Here is a 21967-nt window from a genome sequence, read left to right on the forward strand (position 1 = left end):
TGCATATCGGGGGAACATATGTGAGCCAATACCTGATTACGATGAGGACAGTTCTGACGATGAGTTCGCAGATATGTAAGAGTGGATATGTGATATGTGTTGAGTAGATTGCCTAATGTTTCAACTGCTATCAGCCAGATTAATGCAGTAATTAACGATGATTTGTTTAAATGGTTATGTAAGCTAACTGTAACATGTGATTATATACATTCTGACATTTTTGCCGAAGTTGTGAATGAAAACAATAAAAACAGATTTAAAAAAAAAATGAAATATATACTTACCCACTCATTCGCCTCCTCTCCTCAGTGTTCTTCAGTCTGTCGAGGAGCACGTGGTTTCAGAGACAACACCCTTAACCACTCCAGACGCTGTTCTCATGCTGCTGATGTTAAGCGATTCAGAAAGGGGGTGGTGATGGACAGAGCATCTGAGTTAAACAGAACACTCATACCCAGTCAAAAGATCAGTGCTTGATCCACCACCGTTTTTTAGCTCACTGCACCATCCCAGTTCAGAACCTGGCTATATGCAAATTAGTCTGACCCTGGCCCAGTGCATCATGGGAACAGGGCAGACCAAACTACCAAGCCAATTCTTTACTGGAAAGGAAACAAGCTTCCGGGGACCGGTTTCTGGCATTACAGCCGTCTTCGGCCCGGCTTGCTTGAATCCTGATGGTGCAGTGAGCAAGGGACTCACATCTGAGCATACCCTGCCACTCCTATAGTGGCCAAAACGATTCAGAAAGGGGGTGGTGATGGACAGAGCATCTGAGTTAAACAGAACACTCATACCCAGTCAAATGATCAGGGCTTGATCCACCACCGTTTTTTAGCTCACTGCACCATCCCAGTTCAGAACCTGGCTATATGCAAATTAGTCTGACCCTGGCCCAGTGCATCATGGGAACAGGGCAGACCAAACTACCAAGCCAATTCTTTACTGGAAAGGAAACAAGCTTCAGGGGACCGGTTTCTGGCATTACAGCCGTCTTCGGCCCGGCTTGCTTGAATCCTGATGGTGCAGTGAGCAAGGGACTCACATCTGAGCATACCCTGCCACTCCTATAGTGGCCAAAACGATTCAGAAAGGGGGTGGTGATGGACAGAGCATCCATCATCACCCCCTTTTTGTAATTATTTTGGCCACCATGAGTGTGGAAGGGTATGCTCAGACATGAGTCCCTTGCTCACTGCACCATCAGGATTCAAGCAAGCCGGGCCGAAGACGGCTGTAATGCCAGAAACCGGTCCCCGGAAGCTTGTTTCCTTTCCAGTGAAGAATTGGCTTGGTAGTTTGGTCTGCCCTGTTCCCATGATGCACTGGGCCAGGGACAGACTAATTTGCATATAGCCAGGTTCTGAACTGGGATGGTGCAGTGAGCTAAAAAACGGTGATGGATCAAGCCCTGATCTGTTGACTGGGTAGGAGTGTTCTGATTAACTCAGATACTCTGTCCATCACCACCCCCTTTTTGTAATTATTTTGGCCACCATGAGTGTGGAAGGGTATGCTCAGACATGAGTCCCTTGCTCACTTCACCATCAGGTTTCAAGCAAGCCGGGCCGAAGACGGCTGTAATGCCAGAAACCGGTCCCCGGAAGCTTGTTTCCTTTCCAGTGAAGAATTGGCTTGGTAGTTTGGTCTGCCCTGTTCCCATGATGCACTGGGCCAGGGACAGACTAATTTGCATATAGCCAGGTTCTGAACTGGGATGGTGCAGTGAGCTAAAAAACGGTGATGGATCAAGCCTTGATCTGTTGACTGGGTAGGAGTGTTCTGATTAACTCAGATACTCTGTCCATCACCACCCCCTTTTTGTAATTATTTTGGCCACCATGAGTGTGGAAGGGTATGCTCAGACATGAGTCCCTTGCTCACTGCACCATCAGGATTCAAGCAAGCCGGGCCGAAGACGGCTGTAATGCCAGAAACCGGTCCCCGGAAGCTTGTTTCCTTACCAGTGAAGAATTGGCTTGGTAGTTTGGTCTGCCCTGTTCCCATGATGCACTGGGCCAGGGACAGACTAATTTGCATATAGCCAGGTTCTGAACTGGGATGGTGCAGTGAGCTAAAAAACGGTGATGGATCAAGCCCTGATCTGTTGACTGGGTAGGAGTGTTCTGATTAACTCAGATACTCTGTCCATCACCACCCCCTTTTTGTCATTATTTTGGCCACCATGAGTGTGGAAGGGTATGCTCAGACATGAGTCCCTTGCTCACTGCACCATCAGGATTCAAGCAAGCCGGGCCGAAGACGGCTGTAATGCCAGAAACCGGTCCCCGGAAGCTTGTTTCCTTTCCAGTGAAGAATTGGCTTGGTAGTTTGGTCTGCCCTGTTCCCATGATGCACTGGGCCAGGGACAGACTAATTTGCATATAGCCAGGTTCTGAACTGGGATGGTGCAGTGAGCTAAAAAATGGTGATGGATCAAGCCCTGATCTGTTGACTGGGTAGGAGTGTTCTGATTAACTCAGATACTCTGACCATCACCACCCCCTTTTTGTAATTATGCCGATGTTAAGCAGCATGAGAGAAGTACCAGGATTGGTTGGAGAGGGTTGGCTCAACGCTCTCTCAGGCACTGGGAGAATTTGTCTGCTCCACCCAGTTGTCTATAACAGGTTGGGTTCGAGAGGTTTGAAGTGTGCATGTCAGACTGGCCGTCGCAGTTAGCCATCAAAGTGACACGTGCACTTCTAACTGAAGTTCCTACCAGTCCTCCCTGCTGCTGCCAATCCGCAGCAACGGCCCCACCCTGCCCTAACTCTCGGGAGAAGTGAAAGATATAATGGTAATAAATCAACTTTATTACCATTTTATCTTTGGACTTTGCAGCATTTTAATTAGGGGGGTGACGCTCCTCCGCCTTAATGGAGGAGCCGTGGCTGATTGGAAGTGTGATGGTCTGCACATGTGGTAAGGTCATACCACTTTCAGAAGAAAGGATGCATGAGTCCTAAGCATCATTGTCAGGGTGACAGGAGGCTGAAATGACAAGGCCGGCAAGCTTGCTCACGCAAGTAGTAGAAGTGGTGGCAACGAGAAACTTGGACTTTAGAGTTAAGAACTTAACAGTACAACTGTGAAGAGTCTCGGAAGGAGCACACATCAAGATGTTACTAAGAAATTGAGGTCCCAGTGTGGCATAATGTAGTGGCTAGGCATACACAGGTGTAAGCTATTTTAGAAAATGCATCACACCGAGTGATTGGAGTACAGACGGCTGCAAAAGCAAGCAAAGGAAGGCTGACAACCCTTAACAGTGCCCACAGCAAAGAGAACACAAACAACATTTATCAACTAGATTATCTAACCCTTAGAGTGTCAACCTGCTTCTTCTTGCACCAGGCAAAAACATGACCAGCAGCCAGAATAAACTGATTTGGTGGAAGAGAGGAGACCAACCAAAACACATCAACCACCTATGACTGTAGATGAAAGCCACTCAATCTGATCCACTCAATCTACATGCATGAAGTTGTAGTTGTTCTGCTGCAGCATTCTGCCTTACTGGTGGGACAGCAGTTCCCCCTTAAGATGAAGCCGGGGTAGAGGGCAGATGCTCACGCTTAGTAGCTTGGAGTACCAGAGCCTCCTGGCCCTATCCAGGGCCACCAGAATCATCTGTGCTCTGTTCCATCTGACTTTCTTCAGAACCCTTGGGATCAGCAGCAGAGGTGGAAACACATGTAGGAGGCTGGAGTACCACCAAAAGCAGGACATGTCTCAAAGAGATCCTCGAGGAGGAAATACTGGAATACAATAGGCTGGCCAACAAATATTTTCAGAGGCAACGGATAGGTCAACTTGGCAAAGATATTCTGTGCCAACTCCCGGTGCAGATGCCACTCATGATTTGCTAGATGGTTCCTGCCAAGCTCTATGCTGTGATGATGAGGGATCCTGCTAGCTGACTATCAAGGAAATGCTGTGAAGTTACAGTTATCTCCAAAACCTGACAGTCTCCAGACAGAGGACTTGAGACTCTATTCTGTTCTGCCAATTGCACTTACATGGGGCCGTTGTGTTGTATGTCAGAACCTTGAATGAACTGCCCCTCAAGGAAGAGAGGAAAGCCTCTAAGGCCATTGGAATGATTCACCGCTCTAGAAGATTTATGTAGTGGTGGTGCTGCACCTGGCACCTGTGATCTCTACCTCGTCCAGATGGCAGTCCCATCTGAAGATGACACATCCATCATTGGGGTGAGCTCTGGAGGGGGCAAAGAATATGGCTACCTACATGTGAGATTGACATCCATCATTTACCACTGAAGGTCCTCATCCGCCTCATAATTGATACAGACTCTATATAAAAGACATCCCCACGGTGATGGGCTCACTGAAGCCATAGATTCCATTAAATGGATATGAGACATCAGCAAGATGCCAAAGGCCAAGAGCCCAAGCAGCCTCAGTACCACCAAGGCTGGAACAGAAGCTGCTGCCTGAAACAGTGGGACCTTAGCCTCAATTATGATGCAATTCCAAAGGGCAGTACAATAAATTGGAAGTGATCTGACCCCACTTAAAAGTGGAGATAAATACATGTCCTGCTGGTCCAGTAACAATGTCCAGTCCCCCTAATCCAAGGCCTGCAGAACCTGAGCAAGTGTCATCATTTTGAATTTCTCCTCTTTCAGGCAGGAGTTCAAGTGTGTGAGGTCTACAATCAGTCCTATTAGGCCTGTGACCTTTTAGGGTTCCAGAAAATTCCAGGAGTAACACCCCAGTTTATTTTCTGCCTCTGCTACCAGTGCAACCAACCCTTTGGTGAACAACATCATTACTTCCTTTGACACGTGTTGGTGCATGCTGCACCAATATATGAAAGCAGAACGTTTGGACGGCTTCTGAGAATCCAGTAGAATGCATCTAGGCATGTCTTCTGATAATGATGCTGGTGCCCAAGAACATGCAACATACTTCACAGCATCTTGACCATTATGTAGCATCTACTGAAAGGTGTGGCAGACGTCTAATGGCAAAGTCGACAAGATATTCTGTGCCATGTCTCAAAAGGCAAGTGTGTAACAGCCCATGAGACAAAGTGCATTCAGGAGGAGTAATGTCAAACGGCTGTAGAAAAAAAAATTGGGGGGCCCTAGCATTGATTGCTTTTGACTTTCTGACCGGCAGAGGCTCAAAAAAACACTCGCATATCTCCCCGGACTTTAAATCACTGAACTGGCTACCTTTTGAAGCCAGAATACAACTGAAAATCGCATGCATGACACACAAGGCTGTTCACCTGAATTCACCCGCCTACCTCACTCAAAAGCTGACAATTTCGGGTGGCTCCCGAACTACTAGAAGCACAAACAATCTTTTGCTGAAACCTCGAAGATTTCGGAAGGAAAAAAATTATAAACGCTCCTTTTCAGGAATGGCACTCAGGATCTGGAACTCACTCCCTCCTGAAACAAGGCTCATCTCCTCCAACACAATTTTTAAGAAAGAAGTTAAAGCGATCCTCATGGCAAAATACACATGATCTACTATTCCGTATCACTCATGAATCTGCTCTGTAAGACCTGCCCGACCCCCCTGGTCTATTGTACCACCCGTATTATCGAATTACTTGACTGTATACGCTCACTCTTTGTATTTTGTTATAATGTTTGACGCACCTGTTTGACTATGTATATTGTTATATTGTTGACGCACCTGGTTGACTTTGCACACTTTACCCACTCCACCTCAACGATCCCTACTTCTCTACTACTGTCGCACCTGTGGGACTATACATCCTGCACACACCCACCTCAACTTTGCCCACCTTTAAACTCTAAATATTCTAAACACGCTTAAGCAAGTATATGCTCCTTATTATTGTACTTTATACTATTGACGCAATTGTTTGTCTATGCACAGTGTACCGACACTACCTCACCTGTGACCTACCTCATGTCCTTTGACCTACCTATGTAACTAGCACCTTGTACCTAACTACCTCATATATTACTTTGTATATACGCTTTATTACTCTGTATTTTTATCCCCATGCCCTTGTAAAGCGCTCTGATATCTGCAAAGATCTTGTTCGCGCTATATAAAATTTTCAAAATAAATGGTTATATTACTCCTAGAGGCCTGAAATACAAGGCTTTCCTGTGCTGCATGTTGAGTCAAACATTTTGCACCACCAGGCACTGGAATGTGATGCCTCGCAATGGGGGGAATTCAGAGCCAAGGCCAAGTCAGTGAGGGCATCATTAAAAGACAACATAAGATCAGAGGTCGATGGCCCAGATTGCACAACTCTGTGAGGAGGCTAGATTTAGTCCTTTGTGAGGGGAGTGCTAATTCAAGGACCTACAACGTCCCGCAAACAACTACTGCAAAGGAGGCACTTTCTTCCATAGAAGGGCCTAAAGGTGAATACAGAGCGAACTCTAGATAGGTATCCAAGCAGCATGAGTTCTACAAATCGTTAAAAAGGCCAATATCTGTATAATGATCTGAAATTAAGTTAGCTACCTCCTCATCGTCATTATCATCTGAAAGATGTAGAAGGCCAAGAATGGTGTCCGAACTGGAGTCACAAATGTCCCCCATTCTCCAGCAGTACCATTGGCAAGACAGAGGGGCTTGAGGGAACCATAGGCATTCTTTGTTAATCGTTAATCGTGCAACGCAACATTGGGTGGACTCTAGCTGAAGATGGCTCCAGCTCCGACGCCTGAGCTGGAGGCATATCTAAAGTACAGAGGACCAGGAGGCAGGTCCTTTCACATAGGAGTGAAGACACAGGCTGGGGCTCTGGGGGAAGGAGCTGACATTGTCCGTTGTCTGAATTTGTTACAATTGATTTTACAACAGGGGGCTAAAGTTGGATTGAACTGAACCTGTTGAGCCAGAGAAGATTAGTTGAGATCAGGAGGTTCAACAAAAAGGTATCAATGTGCCTCACCATTGTCTTGCCCATGAAGGGTGGGCTGGAGATTGGTTAACAGTAAAGTGGACTTCCAAACTTAATGGACAGCTTCATAAGCAAAGAGTGCATGCCATATGTAAGACATCTGGAAAGGAGTTAGGAGTCATATGTAAGTAAACTTACCTTTTTGCAACACTGTGAACACACTGGCCTGAGAGAAAAAAAAAAGAGCAAATATTATCGAAAAATCAAGTCATTCGAAAGCCACTACACATTACTATTACAAGTACTGGAGGAACTGATGCCAACATAAAAGGCACATCTGTCATAACAATTGACACTGCTGCACTATCATTCCATCACACATCTACAACATGACAATTTTGTTTACCAAACAGCGTTATTTTTCTTTTTGCTATTGCATACCTTTCCCTAAAAGGTGGCTCTGACTAAAGGCAACCAAATTAACGACCAGGGAGAAAATGAATACCTCTAATGGCTTTAGTCATGGATAAGTTATGTTATAACCTAACAGATCGCAGGTGATTCAGTAATAGACCTCGCACATAACATCCCAGGCTGGCTTTCACAAATCATGAATAAGTAAACGGAGTCAATAATGTAAATAAAACTGACCTCCTAAATCTGGCTTCTTTCCATTCCTGCACTGTGATGTTCTTTCTCTCTCCTTGACATTTTTAGATCTCGCTTGACAAGCGCCGCCGTCTGCAAGATCAATTTCTGCCAATTCTTTAAAATATAAATGGAATGGGCTTTGGCAGCACCCAGAGAAGTGTTTTTTTCTCGCCTCATGCTATTGCTGGCACCTCCTATGAAGAGCTTGCATTCCAATGCCAGAGAGCTCACTCAAGATCTCATAAGTATAGTGAATCATCATGCATTAAATTCTTTATCTCATAGATGCGCTGCTTGCAGAATACAAATGTCTTTTTTCCACTGCAGACAGTTTCTATAAATGTTATAGTGAGGACTGAAAAAGAAACCGAAACCTATTGGCTTTGCCAATGGTTGATAAAAAAATCGTATGGACGGTTGAAAATAAATGTCTTAAAGGCACAGTAATGTAATTCATATTTTTATTATCTAATCTAGATTGGCAAATCAGTGAAGATTAAAGTACCGAGTCCACTATTAGTACCATCAATGCAGACTGCACAAACAGATGCACATCAGGTGAGCTCCCAGTTTTAAGCTCTAAAACCCAACTGACAGATATGAGAAGACACATTATAAACATTTACCTGCCTCACATAGCTGCTAAATGTTGGCCAAACATACATTTTAGCAAATCAGCCCTACACAAAACCTGGGATCATATACCAGAGATGGTCTAATAAAAGGTCAGTTAATAAGTCAATGCTGGTTTGTCTTGCACAAAAAAACATTGCTTTTGAGATGCAAATGTCCCCTGCATGGTGAATAGCTGTGTACCCCTGCAAAGAGTCCCCGACTGCGTGGGAAGCTGGTATCCTTAACTTTATTTTGGTCTTGATGGCATGCAAATCCTGTGTGTGCATAGTGCTGGAGGTGTCCCGGGTAATGTGAGTTCCAGAACTTGTGTGTGACCTGGAGAGGCCCACCAAGCGTGACTTCCTAGTGGGCATTGGATTACTATCCATGCCCTGGGTGGATTACATGAAGCAAGTGTGGCAACTACGCCATTTACTTTAAATCTATAGCATGACCAGGCTTTGTCTCAAGGAGGTCCGACCCCACATGCTCCTCTTATGTAAAGTTCTGCCATTATATGATACCCAGAACCGTGCACTGGCATTTCGTGAGCATGCTAAGTGTTTGTATGTGCAGTCAATGTGTAGTAGGACATGTATACTATTAGGACTCTGTGTGCTGCTCGCATCTCCGTACCAAGGCCAGTGGGATCCATTTTGGATGCTTCTGGCTTAGTATGACACAAGCAAACACAACAGTTGATGGACAGAATGCAGAACCCGTGGGACGAGTATGCTCAGACGTGAGTCCCGTTCTCTCCACGCCACTGGAGTCAACCTATCCTGGCTGAAGACGGCTGATAGCCAGAAACCGGTCCTAGGATGCTGGATTCCGGTCCAGGGAAGACATGGCTTGGCAGTTCGGGCTGGACTGTTCCCATGAGGCACACGGTCAAGGTGGATTTGCATATGGCCATGTCTGAACTGGGGTGGAGTGCAAAAAAACGATGGATTAAGGCCCAGATCTCTGTACTGTGGTGAATGTATGACATTGTTCTGCATTCTGTCCATCAACTGTTGTTTTTCATTAGTATGACACAAGGCGCAGAATGAGGACAGCTTCCACCAGAGAGTGGAAGTGTAGTGCAGTGTTGCATTCTTGTAGTTGGAGGGTGGAGACCCAGATACTGAACAGTGTGAAGAGCATGACAGCATCACACTGCTGATCTAGCACTCCCATTCAAAGTGAACACACCCAACAGGACTTTCATTTGTTCCTTTATGGCCAGAGGGCAAATATTTATTTTATGAGCTTTTTATTGGGGTACACAAACAACAGCATTTCAGGAAACTTACATGGGATGCATATGTATACACTGTATTATGCTTTAGACTCACAAGCAAAATTATTTAAAGATTTTTCTTTTTTTTATACCTTTTTTTTATTTATTTTTTTATTTATTTATTAATAAACTGCATGATTACTTAAAATCTTTACAGTATAAAAAATAAAAAGCTTTATGAACGTCCCAACTCACCCCTCACCCAAGTTCCATCCAAACATAAAAATGAAAATCACTTTAAGTTAAAAAACTAACATATTAATCCTGATAAGCTGTCCAAAACAGAGTTCTTTTTAAAAGGAGTAATGTATAGGTTGTACAAGTGTTTCCCAGCTGATAAGGGGAGGCACATGAAAGTTCGGTAGAGTCAATTCATGTACCAGGGGCTGTTAACGAAAGATGGATTCTTCGTAGATCTTTAAACCAGCCCAGGTTGGATAACTGGGGCGGAAGGCTTCCGGTTACTTTGCCGACAATGCCATTAAGTGGGAGTCGAGTGCCATTTTTACCTGGTATATAAATTTCCCAACTCTGGCTATCAAACAGGTCGTGGAGACTGAGAGGCACCAGTGCGAAGCCTCTCTGCAAGTTCTATAATCCGTGTTCCGTAAAATCGGGAGCAGCAAGCGATGGCGGTCATTGGCCAGCTTTGTGCAGCAGCACAGCAAGTGTAGCCAGGATTCTCTACGGTAATTGCATAGACGGCAGGCCAACGTGCCATCCGTACGGGCCCATTTGGGGTTGAAGTCCATGATCCTGAGGGCCAAAAGTCGAAAGTACAAAATTTTCTTTCTCGCGTAGGTGGATACTGGATCTTGCAGGTAAGGTTGGGGTTTACCTGGAATATATGATTTGTCCAGGGCCTGAGTTAGTGGATTTTGCCGAAGAGATGCTAGGTCAAGACCAAAGGAGATGATCCGGATTTGTCGCTTGACTGCTTGGGCCCAAGCTGAGAAAGGAATTTCGTGCAGGTGCAAACTCCTTCTTTCGATTTTCAATGCTGCAATAGCTTGTCCTACCTTTGAGTACCAGGGGGAGCCCACCTCATCAAAGATTGATTTTAGGGAGTACTTTAGCGAATGCTCTGGTGCTTTCAATACTCTAATGTAGAGTTTTTAAAAGGTCTCCCAGTAATACCAGCTCAGGTCGCTTAAGGCCTATTTCTAGCCTTAATCTAGTGTTCCTTGCGTATCTAGGGGCCTGTAGCACCATCTTATAGGCTTTCGCCTGGTCCGCGTTGACCATTTTGTCAAATGCACCAGGGTAGGCTATGTGCCCATATGCAATGGCAGGGATCAGTTTTGCCCGGAGCACTGTCAACATTGGTTCTGCTGAGGGACTGTCCAAGCGGTGGCATAAGCGTCTTAGCGACAGAATGGTTTTGTCAATTTTAGGTTTCAGCTCCTTCAGATGTTTGGCTGCAGAGGCACTCTCAGATACCCAGGTGCCCAAATAGTTGTAGGATGGGGCAGTGACGATACGGTGCTCTCCCAGAGACCATGAAGCTGCTTTTTTGTGGGGGTATTTGCCAAAAATGACGATTTTGGTCTTGCCCACGTTGATCCTTAAGTAATTTGACTTATTGTATAATGCCAAACTGCTTAAGGCTCTTTGGAGCCCCACCCTAGTGTGGTCCATGATCACTGTGTCGTCTGCATACTGGAGTGTTCCCAAGACGAGCCCCCCCAGTTTTGGAGGTGCTAAGTTGGCATCTTTCAGAGCTGTCCCCATGTCCGCAGTATACAAGTTGAAAAGCATGGGGGCCAACACGCACCCCTGCTTGAGGCCCGAGTTGGTTTCAATTCTTGCAGTTGTTATTGTGGGGCTTAGCTTCACCTTAACCCAGGTGCCCTCATAGAGCGCTTTTATAGCTTTTAGCAGAGCCTGTGGTAGCCCCCACGAGTCAAGTTTTGCCCAGAGCCGACCCCTGTTCACTCGGTCAAAGGCTGTGGAGTAGTCTATGAAACAGCAGAACAGGGGCGGTTTGTTCCTCGTATTGGCCTTCTTCGCAAGGTAGGAAAGGGCTAAGATGTTGTCAAGAGTGGAACTATGAGCCCTAAAGCCAGTCTGTGTGGGCGGAAGAATGCCATTCTTGTCCACCGAGTCCTCCAGATCCCTGAGAAGAAGGCGGGCATATATCTTTGCTTCTACGTCGAGGAGAGCTATAAGCCTATAATTGTCCGGGTTCGTGTGGTCCCCCTTTTTATGGATGGGGAATAGAATAGAACCTTTCCAAGAGGATGGCAACATTGCCGTGGCAAAAGAATGGTTAAATAAAGGGATGAGTCTGGATGCAAAAAAGGCTGAGGCAGTTTTCAGAACCTGGGCCGGAATCCCATTTGGGCCTGGAGCGCCATCAGTTCTAATGGCCTTGATGCACTTTAGTACCTCCATTTCTGTGAACAATCTGGTGCAGGTCGAATTTACGCCTTCTGACGTAGCTCTTTCGGGTTCGATAATTTCCGCCGCCACCTTGGACCATGCACGGCTTCCTGCAGTGGCCTGATTTGACTCGCAGGTATACAACCCTTTGGCATACTGTTCCCACGCTTTCCCTGCAACACTGTTTTCCTTTTGCTCTCCTCTGGGGGTCAGACTGTTAATGAAACGCCAAAGCTTGCTATTGTCATTTCCTTTAATTAACGAGAACACGGTCAACCAATTCTGTTCAGTCTGCCGTTTTTTGTGGGCCCAGACTTTCTATTTATAGTCTGTTCGCAGAGCAGCAATGGAGTATCTCCCTGACAAATGAGTGCCTTTCTTTTGTGCCCTGATTGCCTTATTTAGAGCACGCTTACACTGTGACAGGCACCACGATGTTGCACGGCAAGGATCAGAGTGGAATTGGCGACTTCTTGAGTGATGATTATTGCCCAGGCGTTCCAATAAGTCGGAGGTCAGAGTTTCCCAGAGGTGAATGATGTTCTTAGTTTGAACTGGGTTAGGTTCTTCCTCCCTTCTAGCTACATAGTCAAGCAGGCTATGACAGAGATTGGTTGACCATTTTATTCTTTTACGCACTTTGTGATGTTCCTCCCCCGTGGTAGTTCCAATAACTACTTGTAATTCTGCTTGTACCCGCGCCAGATTGAATGTGGCGCGGAGGGGCCTATGGTTGCTTTCCTCTCTGTCGTCCACTGTGAAGTTGCAAAGATTGTGGGCAAGCCCTTCGTTGATAAAGATGTAGTCTATAGTAGAGACATTTCTAAAAGTCGGGATGGTGGTCCATTCAGGTTGGGTCTTTTTTTGTATTCCATGGATGGATTGCAGCTTAAAGTTTGCGAGAAATTCAGTCAGTAAGGCTGACTTCTTGCTTGATGGAGCTTCCGGAATTAAACCCAGGCCTCTGTGATTGAAGTCGCCCGCCATTATTACGTCTTGGTCCTTCCAATTTAGTAAAAGATCTTCCAAAATTGAAATAAGTGATTCCATGGCCTGGGAGGATTGATACTTAATTGGGTTGAAATAGCAATTAATTAATAGGAGGGGTACTTGACTCTTTAGGTGCTGAATCCATCTATTTAAACAGTTATCGCAGTTCTCAAAAAAGCTCTAAAGAAAGTAAAGCATCTTGATTTTGGCAGATTATCACAGAGAAAAGTGAGCTGTACAGTTTAAATGGAAGGAGATCACCTCATGTATAAGCAATACGTATTCAATGCAGATTGAAATAAGAAATGCAAGGACTATATCTATCATGGACTTTAGCATTTTTAAAGGAACAACCTCTGCTTTCTCGGTGTGCCTGCATCAACCTGCAGGAGGGACCTATGCAGTCCCTGGGCCCCATGGCCTCCCCTAGATCTCATGTCCTCTACCAAAGGGGCTTCCAGGGGTCCCCCTCGGTGGGTTCACAGACTGTGGGCCACTTCATATGACCCTATGCCCGCATCAGCAACACTATGTGAGTTAAGGGGCAAAGGTGTACCCTAAATCGCATGGGGCCACATCCCCATGTAAACGAGGAAAGACCAGGACTTTAAGTGGGCCTGGTCCTGTTGGTGCTCAGCACTGGCAGTTCTAATAATGGGTGCTGAGATGGATCCCTATTGGGATCTCCATTTTTGCCCTTATCCTCAGGGTGAAAAATTCATCTCAACTCTGCAACAGTGCCACCCTTCACTGTATTTAAGGTAACTTTAAAGAAACTCGTTACAGATCTTTCATAGTCACATCATGTCAGCACTGAAGCATTTGCAATGTTGTTGGACTTGTCCCTTTTTGTAGGGTCACCCCAGAACTTTTTCCCTACCTTCTGTATTTTTTCTGAGCTGGTGTTGGTGGTTTTATGACTCTGGGCACTTTATCATTGCTGATCAGTGCTAAAGTGCATGTGCTCTCTCTTGTAAACTTGGTAAGATTGGTCTACATCTGTTTGGCATATTTAATTTACTTGTAAGTCCCTTGTACAGTGATATCCCATATACCCAGGGCCTGTAAATTAAATGCTACTGGTGGGCTTGCAGCGCTTCTTGCGCCACCCACCGAAGTAGCCTTTCAAACCTGTCTCAGGCTTCTGCCACTGCAGGGCTTGTGCACGCAGTTTACTGCTGCCGTGACGTGGCATGTAAAGTGGTTGCCATGTTGACAATTCCCCTTTTACTACATATAAGTCACCCCTCAAGTAGGCCCTAGCTAGTCCTATGGGTAGGGTGCAGTGTAGGTAAAAGGTAGAACATGTGCCTTAACTGTGTGGAACGTCCAGGTAGTGACAAACAGCCTATTTAGTTTCTCACTGCTGTGAGGCTGCCCTCGCATATGGATGCATTGGGGATTCCCTGATATGTGCTTCAGTGGTAATTCATGACATGAGAGGGGTAGTGTGACTATGTATAGTATGTTTGGAATAGTAGTGATAAATCCAGCTTATTAGTGAAAGCAGATTTGTTATGACTTTTTTAGATATGCCACTTTTAGAAGTGGCCATTTCTATGTGCTTATGTGTCTCTGTGCCTCTGCTGGTATGTTAATTGACTGTATGGTTTTGGAATGACAGAGACAGGGGATGTGAATTCTCTTCAGACAGCAACTGTGGAGTTTAGGTTTGACTAATTGCCAGTCCTAGCACTGGTAAGCCTACAGAGAAGCGGTGGTTGGCGCTTCCCTTTGTGCTGTGCTTGTTGAGGAGATCAGCACGTGTGGAGTCATGACAAGTGCCTAGTGGCACAGTAATATATGTGATTGTGATCTAGTGTGTTTTCATGGATAATACAAAGGATATTTTTTATATAACCTTGAGTGGAGCCTCTTTTGTGGTGTGCCTAGTGTGTCACTGTTGTGTGAGGGTGTTGTGCCAACGCTTTACACATTGCATCTGGAATATGCTTGACTGCTCTGCCAAGCTACCAAGGGAGTGAGCAGGGGTTTTCTTCAGTGTGTAACTTCCTTATGTCTAGAGTGGTGGGTTCTACCTGGCTTAGGTGCATACCACAGCCAACCAGAAACCCAATTTCTAACAAATGTTATATACAATGAAGCCACTGTTGTTGCTTATTTATCTAAAGCAACTAACAACCATTGACAAAGCCAATAGTCTTGGCTTGTTGTATGTGTATTGTATGTCTGGAGGCAATGACAGAAGCAGCAAAATACCTGTCGGGCGGCACACTTGCTAAGCCCAGATTTTGTGTGTTGTAAGCTACGCCCTTAACCTCTTCCACGCTCATGACGAGCTGAGCTCGTCATGAGCCACGGCGCTCCGGTGCTCATGACGAGCTCAGCTCGTCATAAGCCGTGGAACGCTCGCATGCAGGGATAATTCCCCTGCTGTGCGAGCATTCCACGGCAGGTAATGCACCTGTGACGAGCTGAGCTCGTCATGAGCACAGGAGCGCCGTGCCTCATGATGAGCTCAGCTCGTCATGAGCGTGCGGGCGCTGGGCGCGCCCCCCTCCCCCCCAGCGCTGCGGGGGAATAACCCCCGCAGCGAAGGGGTTAATTACATTGGTCACGCCACTTTAGAGGCCACACAGTTTTTTCATCCCAAGTAAAGCCCTGGGAATGACTCCCTTGAAATAGCTGGGCACGAAACGTGCACCTGCACTTCAGGTATTACAGAAGGTGCAGTGCAGACGTCACCAACGCCCTCGGTAATACAGAAGTGCTTAAAAGAGCACACAGAATGGGTGCACAAGTTTGTCGAGTCCCCCAAGGCTTCGGGCAGAAAAGTTCATCTTTAATATGAGCAGTAGCGTAAATACAACGGTAGGAGCCTCCAGGTGATTACAATCTTCAGCGTATTCTCAAACATTGAAATTCCTTTACAAGGTCTACAAAATGAAAACAAATAGAACATATCGTGATACTATAATCTCAATAATATTGTTTTCAACCATTTTAAGGTGGTCAGACTGCTAAACAGAAACAGAACAAGTAGTATAAGGTGGACTGACGAAGCAAAACCACTTACCGTTTACAGAACTGACAGGTGTAAGACCAAGTGAAGAAACTGAACCTTTTGGTCCGGCAACAGAAGCAGAGCTGAGGGAACAGAACAGAAGAAAGAGTTACGTCACTGTTGGATAGCTGGTTCTGTAGTAGTTGAGCAGTTTAAATATCGGATATTCTTGTTTAACCACCTATGAGTCCACCATTCCCCATGAACTTGGATTAATTGGTTTTCTACCCCTTTGGTGGGTGAGGAAAGCCACTCGAAGACCAGGTCTGGTTTCCAGCTTCTAAAAGGCACACAGCAAGTGGCCTATTTGTCCTACCTGAATTGCACTATCATTTTTACCTGATGTCTAAGTTGAGAGCCCTTAAGGAAGCTACTGCTATAACTAGTTTTTAATCACTGATTATCCTCATGCACACTTTTGTTATTTTTTTGGTTTTGAATGATTTTATTGCGTTTTTCCATATATAAATTACATTAATTTTATATGAAAGATTCAACCCCGTTGTCGAGCATTTAAATCAGTCTTCAAGTGTATACCAACTCTATTTTCCACATTCCAATTTACTATATATGTAGATGTTTGCCCTTGATCTATTCGTTATGGCTCAGAGCATTTTAACCAATAATCTAACATGAACACAGTTATAAACTTTGAGTCTTTTGTCACGTGTTTGTTTCAGGGTGGGAGTCTCTACTCTTTCCTTCTCTCCAGCATTGCCATCTCTCAATCACATTTTGTTGGTGGGGGCTAGGTATTTCTTCCCCATCTAAGAGGGTCATGAGTAAGAGTAGCAAAGTTCTTTATTTTGAGAGTTGTATTCTTCTTTTTTCTGTTTTAGGTTGGTCTACTAACAAGATCGATTTTCAGAGACCTATCGCCCCTCTTTTCATCTGTATTGACTATGCTCTCCTGTTTTCCTATTGATTTCTCAATCTTTAAGCTATTTACTATTTCCTTCTGTTCTCATCTGGCTTTCAAACTCTATTGTTGGTATGTCCCAGGCTGGTACCACCACCTCTTCTCTGAGGCCATTTCTATTATCGATGTATAATCCCTTGCTTCCTTGATTTGCTAATGTCACCATTTCTCCATTTGATATCAGGGGCATTACGCGACTTGCAGTTAATGGCTTATTTAATATTCCATGTGTCGGTGGTTCCACCCCATTTGTGGACCCTATTTCTTTCATCAATTTGCATATATTGATGCGAGTTAAAAACAGACTCGCTGCTATCCCATTCTCACTTATGCTACCGGCTGAAAACGTTTCAACACCTCATCAGGGTTAGCAAGCGCTGTATAAATGCAAACCATTCCCCCTTCTATCCCTCCACTATCCTTGTTTAATCCAAATAACAAACTCACATGCCCACCGCTCACACTAATTTCATATCTCCATATACTAGTTCACCGCTCAAACTAATTTCGTATTTCCATATACTAGTTCACCGCTCAAACTAATTTCATATTTCCATATACTACTTCACCAGTAATCCTCTTTGGGTTAAGGAGTAGTGAGCTACTCGCTGACAAAGTGCTTCAACGCCTCATCATGGGTAGCAGGTGCTAAATAAATGTAATTACAATTATCAATACATGGGTTTGTATCAAAAGCCCATCTTCATATAACTCTCCCACTGTTGTTCCTGTATTTTCATGGTATTCTGGGAATTGTAGTGTCACTATATGCAAGTGATTGATGAAGTAGAATTTGCGTAGTCCTTTGTTAATGTTTATGTATAAGCTTTGGAGGCACACACATGTAATGAATTACCTTCCAACGTTGAATACGGGTGGAACCACTTCAAGAAAAGGTTTTTGCAGTGAGAAAATTTTACTCGCACCAGAAGCGTTTTTACACACTGTGAAGGAACGAAGGAACGTTTGATTTTAAATAATATGGGGACCCACCAGTCATGTTTAGCGCAAATTAGTACAAGTCAGGGATAAAGAGTGCAGTGATGTGTAGCACACATTGGGGGTAGAATTACTGGGATACAAAGTGCTGAATATTAATGATGAAACCAAGGAGAGAATGTTTCTGAACATGGGTTAAATTATTGTTTAAATGGTTCGTGATTCTGGTTTTGGTTGTAAAACTGATGATTTTTGTTTTTAAATGTGATGAAGCGCTTAACATAGTTGAACACGTCAGCTGAAATTCGTTCTTGTATTTGTAGATGCCCCTGAAGAAGGAAATTTACTTTCCGAAATGCATTGGGCTGTTTTAATGAATATCATGGGATGTGGAACCTAATTTGGACTCCTGAGCTTTTGTGAAACATTTTCGTCTACCTAAAAATTGAGTAAAATGAATTGACTACAAAACAAGAGGAAAATGATTAAAACGGTTTAAATAATGACGAATAAGCAAGAGACAAGCAGATAAAACATTGATTCATTTGATTCAATTCAATGTGGCAGTGCAGCCTGACGGAATCGGAAAAGGGGTTCCTTGTGGAAGACACCTCTTAAATGAGCCATGCGACCACATGTACGGATACACAGCATGCACATGGCCTCGGTGACAGCCCCTAAGACTGTCTTTGCTAGCCTTGGGCTTCCACCTCTGGAAGAGCATGAGAGACTAATGTATTACCCACTGCACCACCTGGGGTAACAACCTTAAAAAACATAAACAGAGTGTGCATTTGACTTGTGGAGTAATTAGGGCTGCACTGCATTTATGCTTCTGCCCTAACTCCCAGGGGTGACCAGCTACCAAAGGGTCGCTTTGGTTGAATTAGCCTAAGGGAAATCAGCGGGTGAGGCACCACAAGGGAGAATTGTAACTTGGATCACTGCAAAGTATACTGAATCGAATTGTTCAGTATTTATGACTTGTGTGTGATTAAAAAGTACTTTTTCTTCTTCTGTTGGTTGATTGTTGAGTTCCGAGCTCATGCACCCCCACCCTATCTCCCTGGGACTGCTCGTCCTCGCTACCGTGAAAGTCAAGTGCAGAAAAGATTATACTTGGCCAAAGCAGGATGGGCCCTAGGACATCCGTGACATATGGTCTAACCACCATGACTGTGCCCGTGTAGCCACTCCCTGTCCCTGTGCATTCCCCCAGAATGAGGTCTGACACTAGCTATGGTGTAGTGTTTTAGTTCGCTCTGCGGAGGTTCACCTCCCCAAGGAAAGACTTGGATTAGGAAGTGTGAGGATGAAACAGTGATATATGGAATGTTACATAAAACAGAATAATGAACTTTTGAGATATTGCTCCTTTAATGACCAAACTGTATCTATTTCGTTGCATACCCAAGTAAGTCGAATAAAAGGTCTGTGCCCTCACTTGTGTGTCTGTATGTGACTCGGGTGCTGGTAGAAGGAAGCAGGGTGCTGTCTGCTATGGCCTAGCTCTGAGATATGGCCAAAGTTTATGGAGTTTGGCTAGCAAAATGGATCTCGCAATGGAGAACTGCTGCTAGCCTTAACAGCCTCTGCTTCTACCCAGGAATAATAATCAATTACTGAAGTACAATGCAATCATGGGAGTGGGGATGGGAATAAGATACAAGAAGGGAATACTCTTAGAAGATAAAGATGGATGAGAGGGCGAGAAAAATAAAGTGGAAACGTCGGGCCTCACTGTGATCTTCTTGAGACTACTTCATACTTGCCTTTCCTTTCTTCATTGCATTGTAGACATCTTTGTACTGCTGGAACTTCTCGAGCTCAGCCTTCACCAGCACCTGACGGATGTGCATGACTTCCTCCACCGTCAAGCCCAGGCACTCCACCGGGTAGCAGAACTCCTCCTGAAATTTAGCGACTGCACATTAGTACGGCAAGCCCCTGTCCCATCTCACACCACCACCCTTCAAACACCAGACACTTCGGTTAGTAAGGCAGGACAGGGGGGCAGGGTTCAAAGGCACAACAAAAACAGCCTGGTCTGATATACGAGGCTTCTGGAACAACATATGATCACACACCTTTTGTGCCAGTTCTGCAAACGCCACCCTGCAGCTCCGAGACCTGTGGCAACAATCCCTTCCTTAAAATTACGAGGAGAAAGGAATTCAACAAGCATTGGCAGGAGAGTTTTGTTTATATTTCTCTATGCCAAATGGGTGTTATAGTTGGAATGCTGCAGGGCTCTGACATGTGGCTCCTGTTTACTGCTTCACAAAGGGGCAGATTCCCTTGAGGTGATGGCCCAGCTGGTTTGTTGTGCCCAGAGAAGCCATAGAAGCTGGTTAGTACACACACTCCAAAAGTAATTTTTATACAGAGGTACCGTTGGGATTAAAATGCTGGAATAAAAGCATTTGTTCTGTCTAACTATTTCGCCACTGTGGCAGACAGTTTAAATACCTGAAACTTCCAAAGAATTGCCCGGCCAGTGTTCTGTGCTACAGGTACGGTGTCTATAAACGTTCAAGCGACTTGGAGGGGCCCATTTGCAATTATTTTGAATTTAACGAGCTCCTGCAACTAGAGTCTTTTTCAAAGGTGGTGGCCCCCACAGGATTTTATAGAGAACATACTTCGGTACCACAGTATAAAAAAATATTTTCCTCCCTGTAATCCAACAGGCCAGATTTGATGTGTTTGACCAAATTACAAAACTGAGATATGCATTGCACCTTCTGCGTTGGATGTACTGTGCGCTTGTACCAGCCTCAGAAACAACGCTGATGAAACTACAGAATTACTGCTTGCATCAGCAAGTGGTCGACGTTAACACTTGTAGTATGCTTTGGTATTTAACAGCACTTATTTTCAAGACTGTACACCTGCCCCCCCTTTTGCAAATAGTTCCATCTACGTACAAGAAGTATTTCTTCTATTTCTAGTATATAGTAATGGGCAATGCGGCCCAAATCTACCATGTAAAGCAGCAGTATCACTTTGCATTAAAACTCTTGTCGACCACTGGCTGTCATCACACTGCGACAGCGCAAGTACTTGGTGGTTGAATCACACACGCAGGAGGTGAGCAATCACAGCCAGTCAGCTAGAGACTGGTAGAAGGGTTTGTTTGGCCTTCCAGTGTGAAGGAAACAGAGTGCAAAGAAGAGGTGCACAAGTGTCAAACATTAGCATTCCAGAACCTCCACACAACAAAAGACCACGTCCCTCACCTCGCTGGAGACTCAGCACACAGAAGCTGTACCCTGTTAAAGTACCCATCAAAGAAGTCTACTGCTTTAAATGTTGGACAAAACATACCCCTGTGGGTACTTCCTTGTCCTGGAGAGTTTCCTAGCAAGGGAGCAAGTTGAGATTGGTTGGAAAATGGTGAACATGTTACTACTTCAAAGTTACTCTACACAATTAAATAGGGTAAGAGCGTCTTCAAATGACTCCTGCCTACAAAACATCTGAACTGCATCTTAATTGGGATACCCAATTCATCTCATTCTACACCTTTTACGTAAAATCAGGATTCCCTAACAAGTGGTGATGGACACCTTATAAAATAAAAAAAGTATTACATAAAATAGTACAAGATACCCTCTGAACCAACGTCAGTACTCCTGGTTAATTAGCCCCTTCCTTACATTAACACTTGGAACCTGTGTCCTTCTGGGAGACCACCTATGTATATTCAACACGCCTTCGTCAGTACATTTTCTCTTCACCTGCCCAGGCTGTTCAACTTAGAAAACTTGAGGCTGGGGGAACCAGATGGTTCACCTGAAGGAAGGGGGCAGATGGACGAGGAGTACAAATGTTGCTACAGCAACCACGGAGTCATTCTACGGTATCCCCAATGCCCACTTTCTTAAACACACAGACAGATTCCAATGCATCACAAAAAGACAGGATGGCAAACGTCGCAGCAAAAAAGGTTTCTCCGGATGTTCAGATTAAAATTGGTTTTAGAACCAATGCACGAAAGTATTTCAGAATACTGTGAACTTAGATTAAAAATGCCTTGGAGCGCCTTCATGGGGTTAGAAACACCATAACGGACTGTGTGTCTAAAGGAAGAAATTGGGTATGGTAATCTCCAGATAAAGCTTATGACCACCTGGATTGATAAATTTGTTAAGGATTCTGCTTGCCTGTTAAAAGTTTAGCAAAGAATAGTGGAAGAATGACTTCATGCTTTATGGAAAGATATGAGAATCTTTGGAAGACATTTATGGATAATTTTAAGAGCCGCCCAGTGTTGTTAAACTGTATAGGGATC

General features: G+C 44.6%; 1 protein-coding gene across 4 annotated transcripts in view; it reads right to left on the minus strand.

Moving 5' to 3' along the window:
• The window catches only part of SPIRE1 (spire type actin nucleation factor 1), a 579327-nt gene that overhangs the window by 19851 nt on the left and 537509 nt on the right, over positions 1 to 21967 (minus strand). For 2 of the 4 annotated variants that reach the window (XM_078687481.1, XM_078687479.1), the window contains 4 exons: positions 21001 to 21033; positions 19446 to 19583; positions 15828 to 15898; positions 7069 to 7096 (listed from right to left, as the gene is read on the minus strand). In XM_078687481.1, the coding sequence (XP_078543607.1) occupies positions 7069 to 7096; positions 15828 to 15898; positions 19446 to 19583; positions 21001 to 21033 (270 nt within the window). The remainder of the gene's footprint in view (positions 1 to 7068; positions 7097 to 15827; positions 15899 to 19445; positions 19584 to 21000; positions 21034 to 21967) is intronic. The other 2 variants (XM_078687482.1, XM_078687480.1) reach the window with 1 other exon arrangement.

This window comes from Lissotriton helveticus, chromosome 4_1 (assembly GCF_964261635.1).
Source record: "Lissotriton helveticus chromosome 4_1, aLisHel1.1, whole genome shotgun sequence".
Lineage (NCBI taxonomy): Eukaryota > Metazoa > Chordata > Amphibia > Caudata > Salamandridae > Lissotriton > Lissotriton helveticus.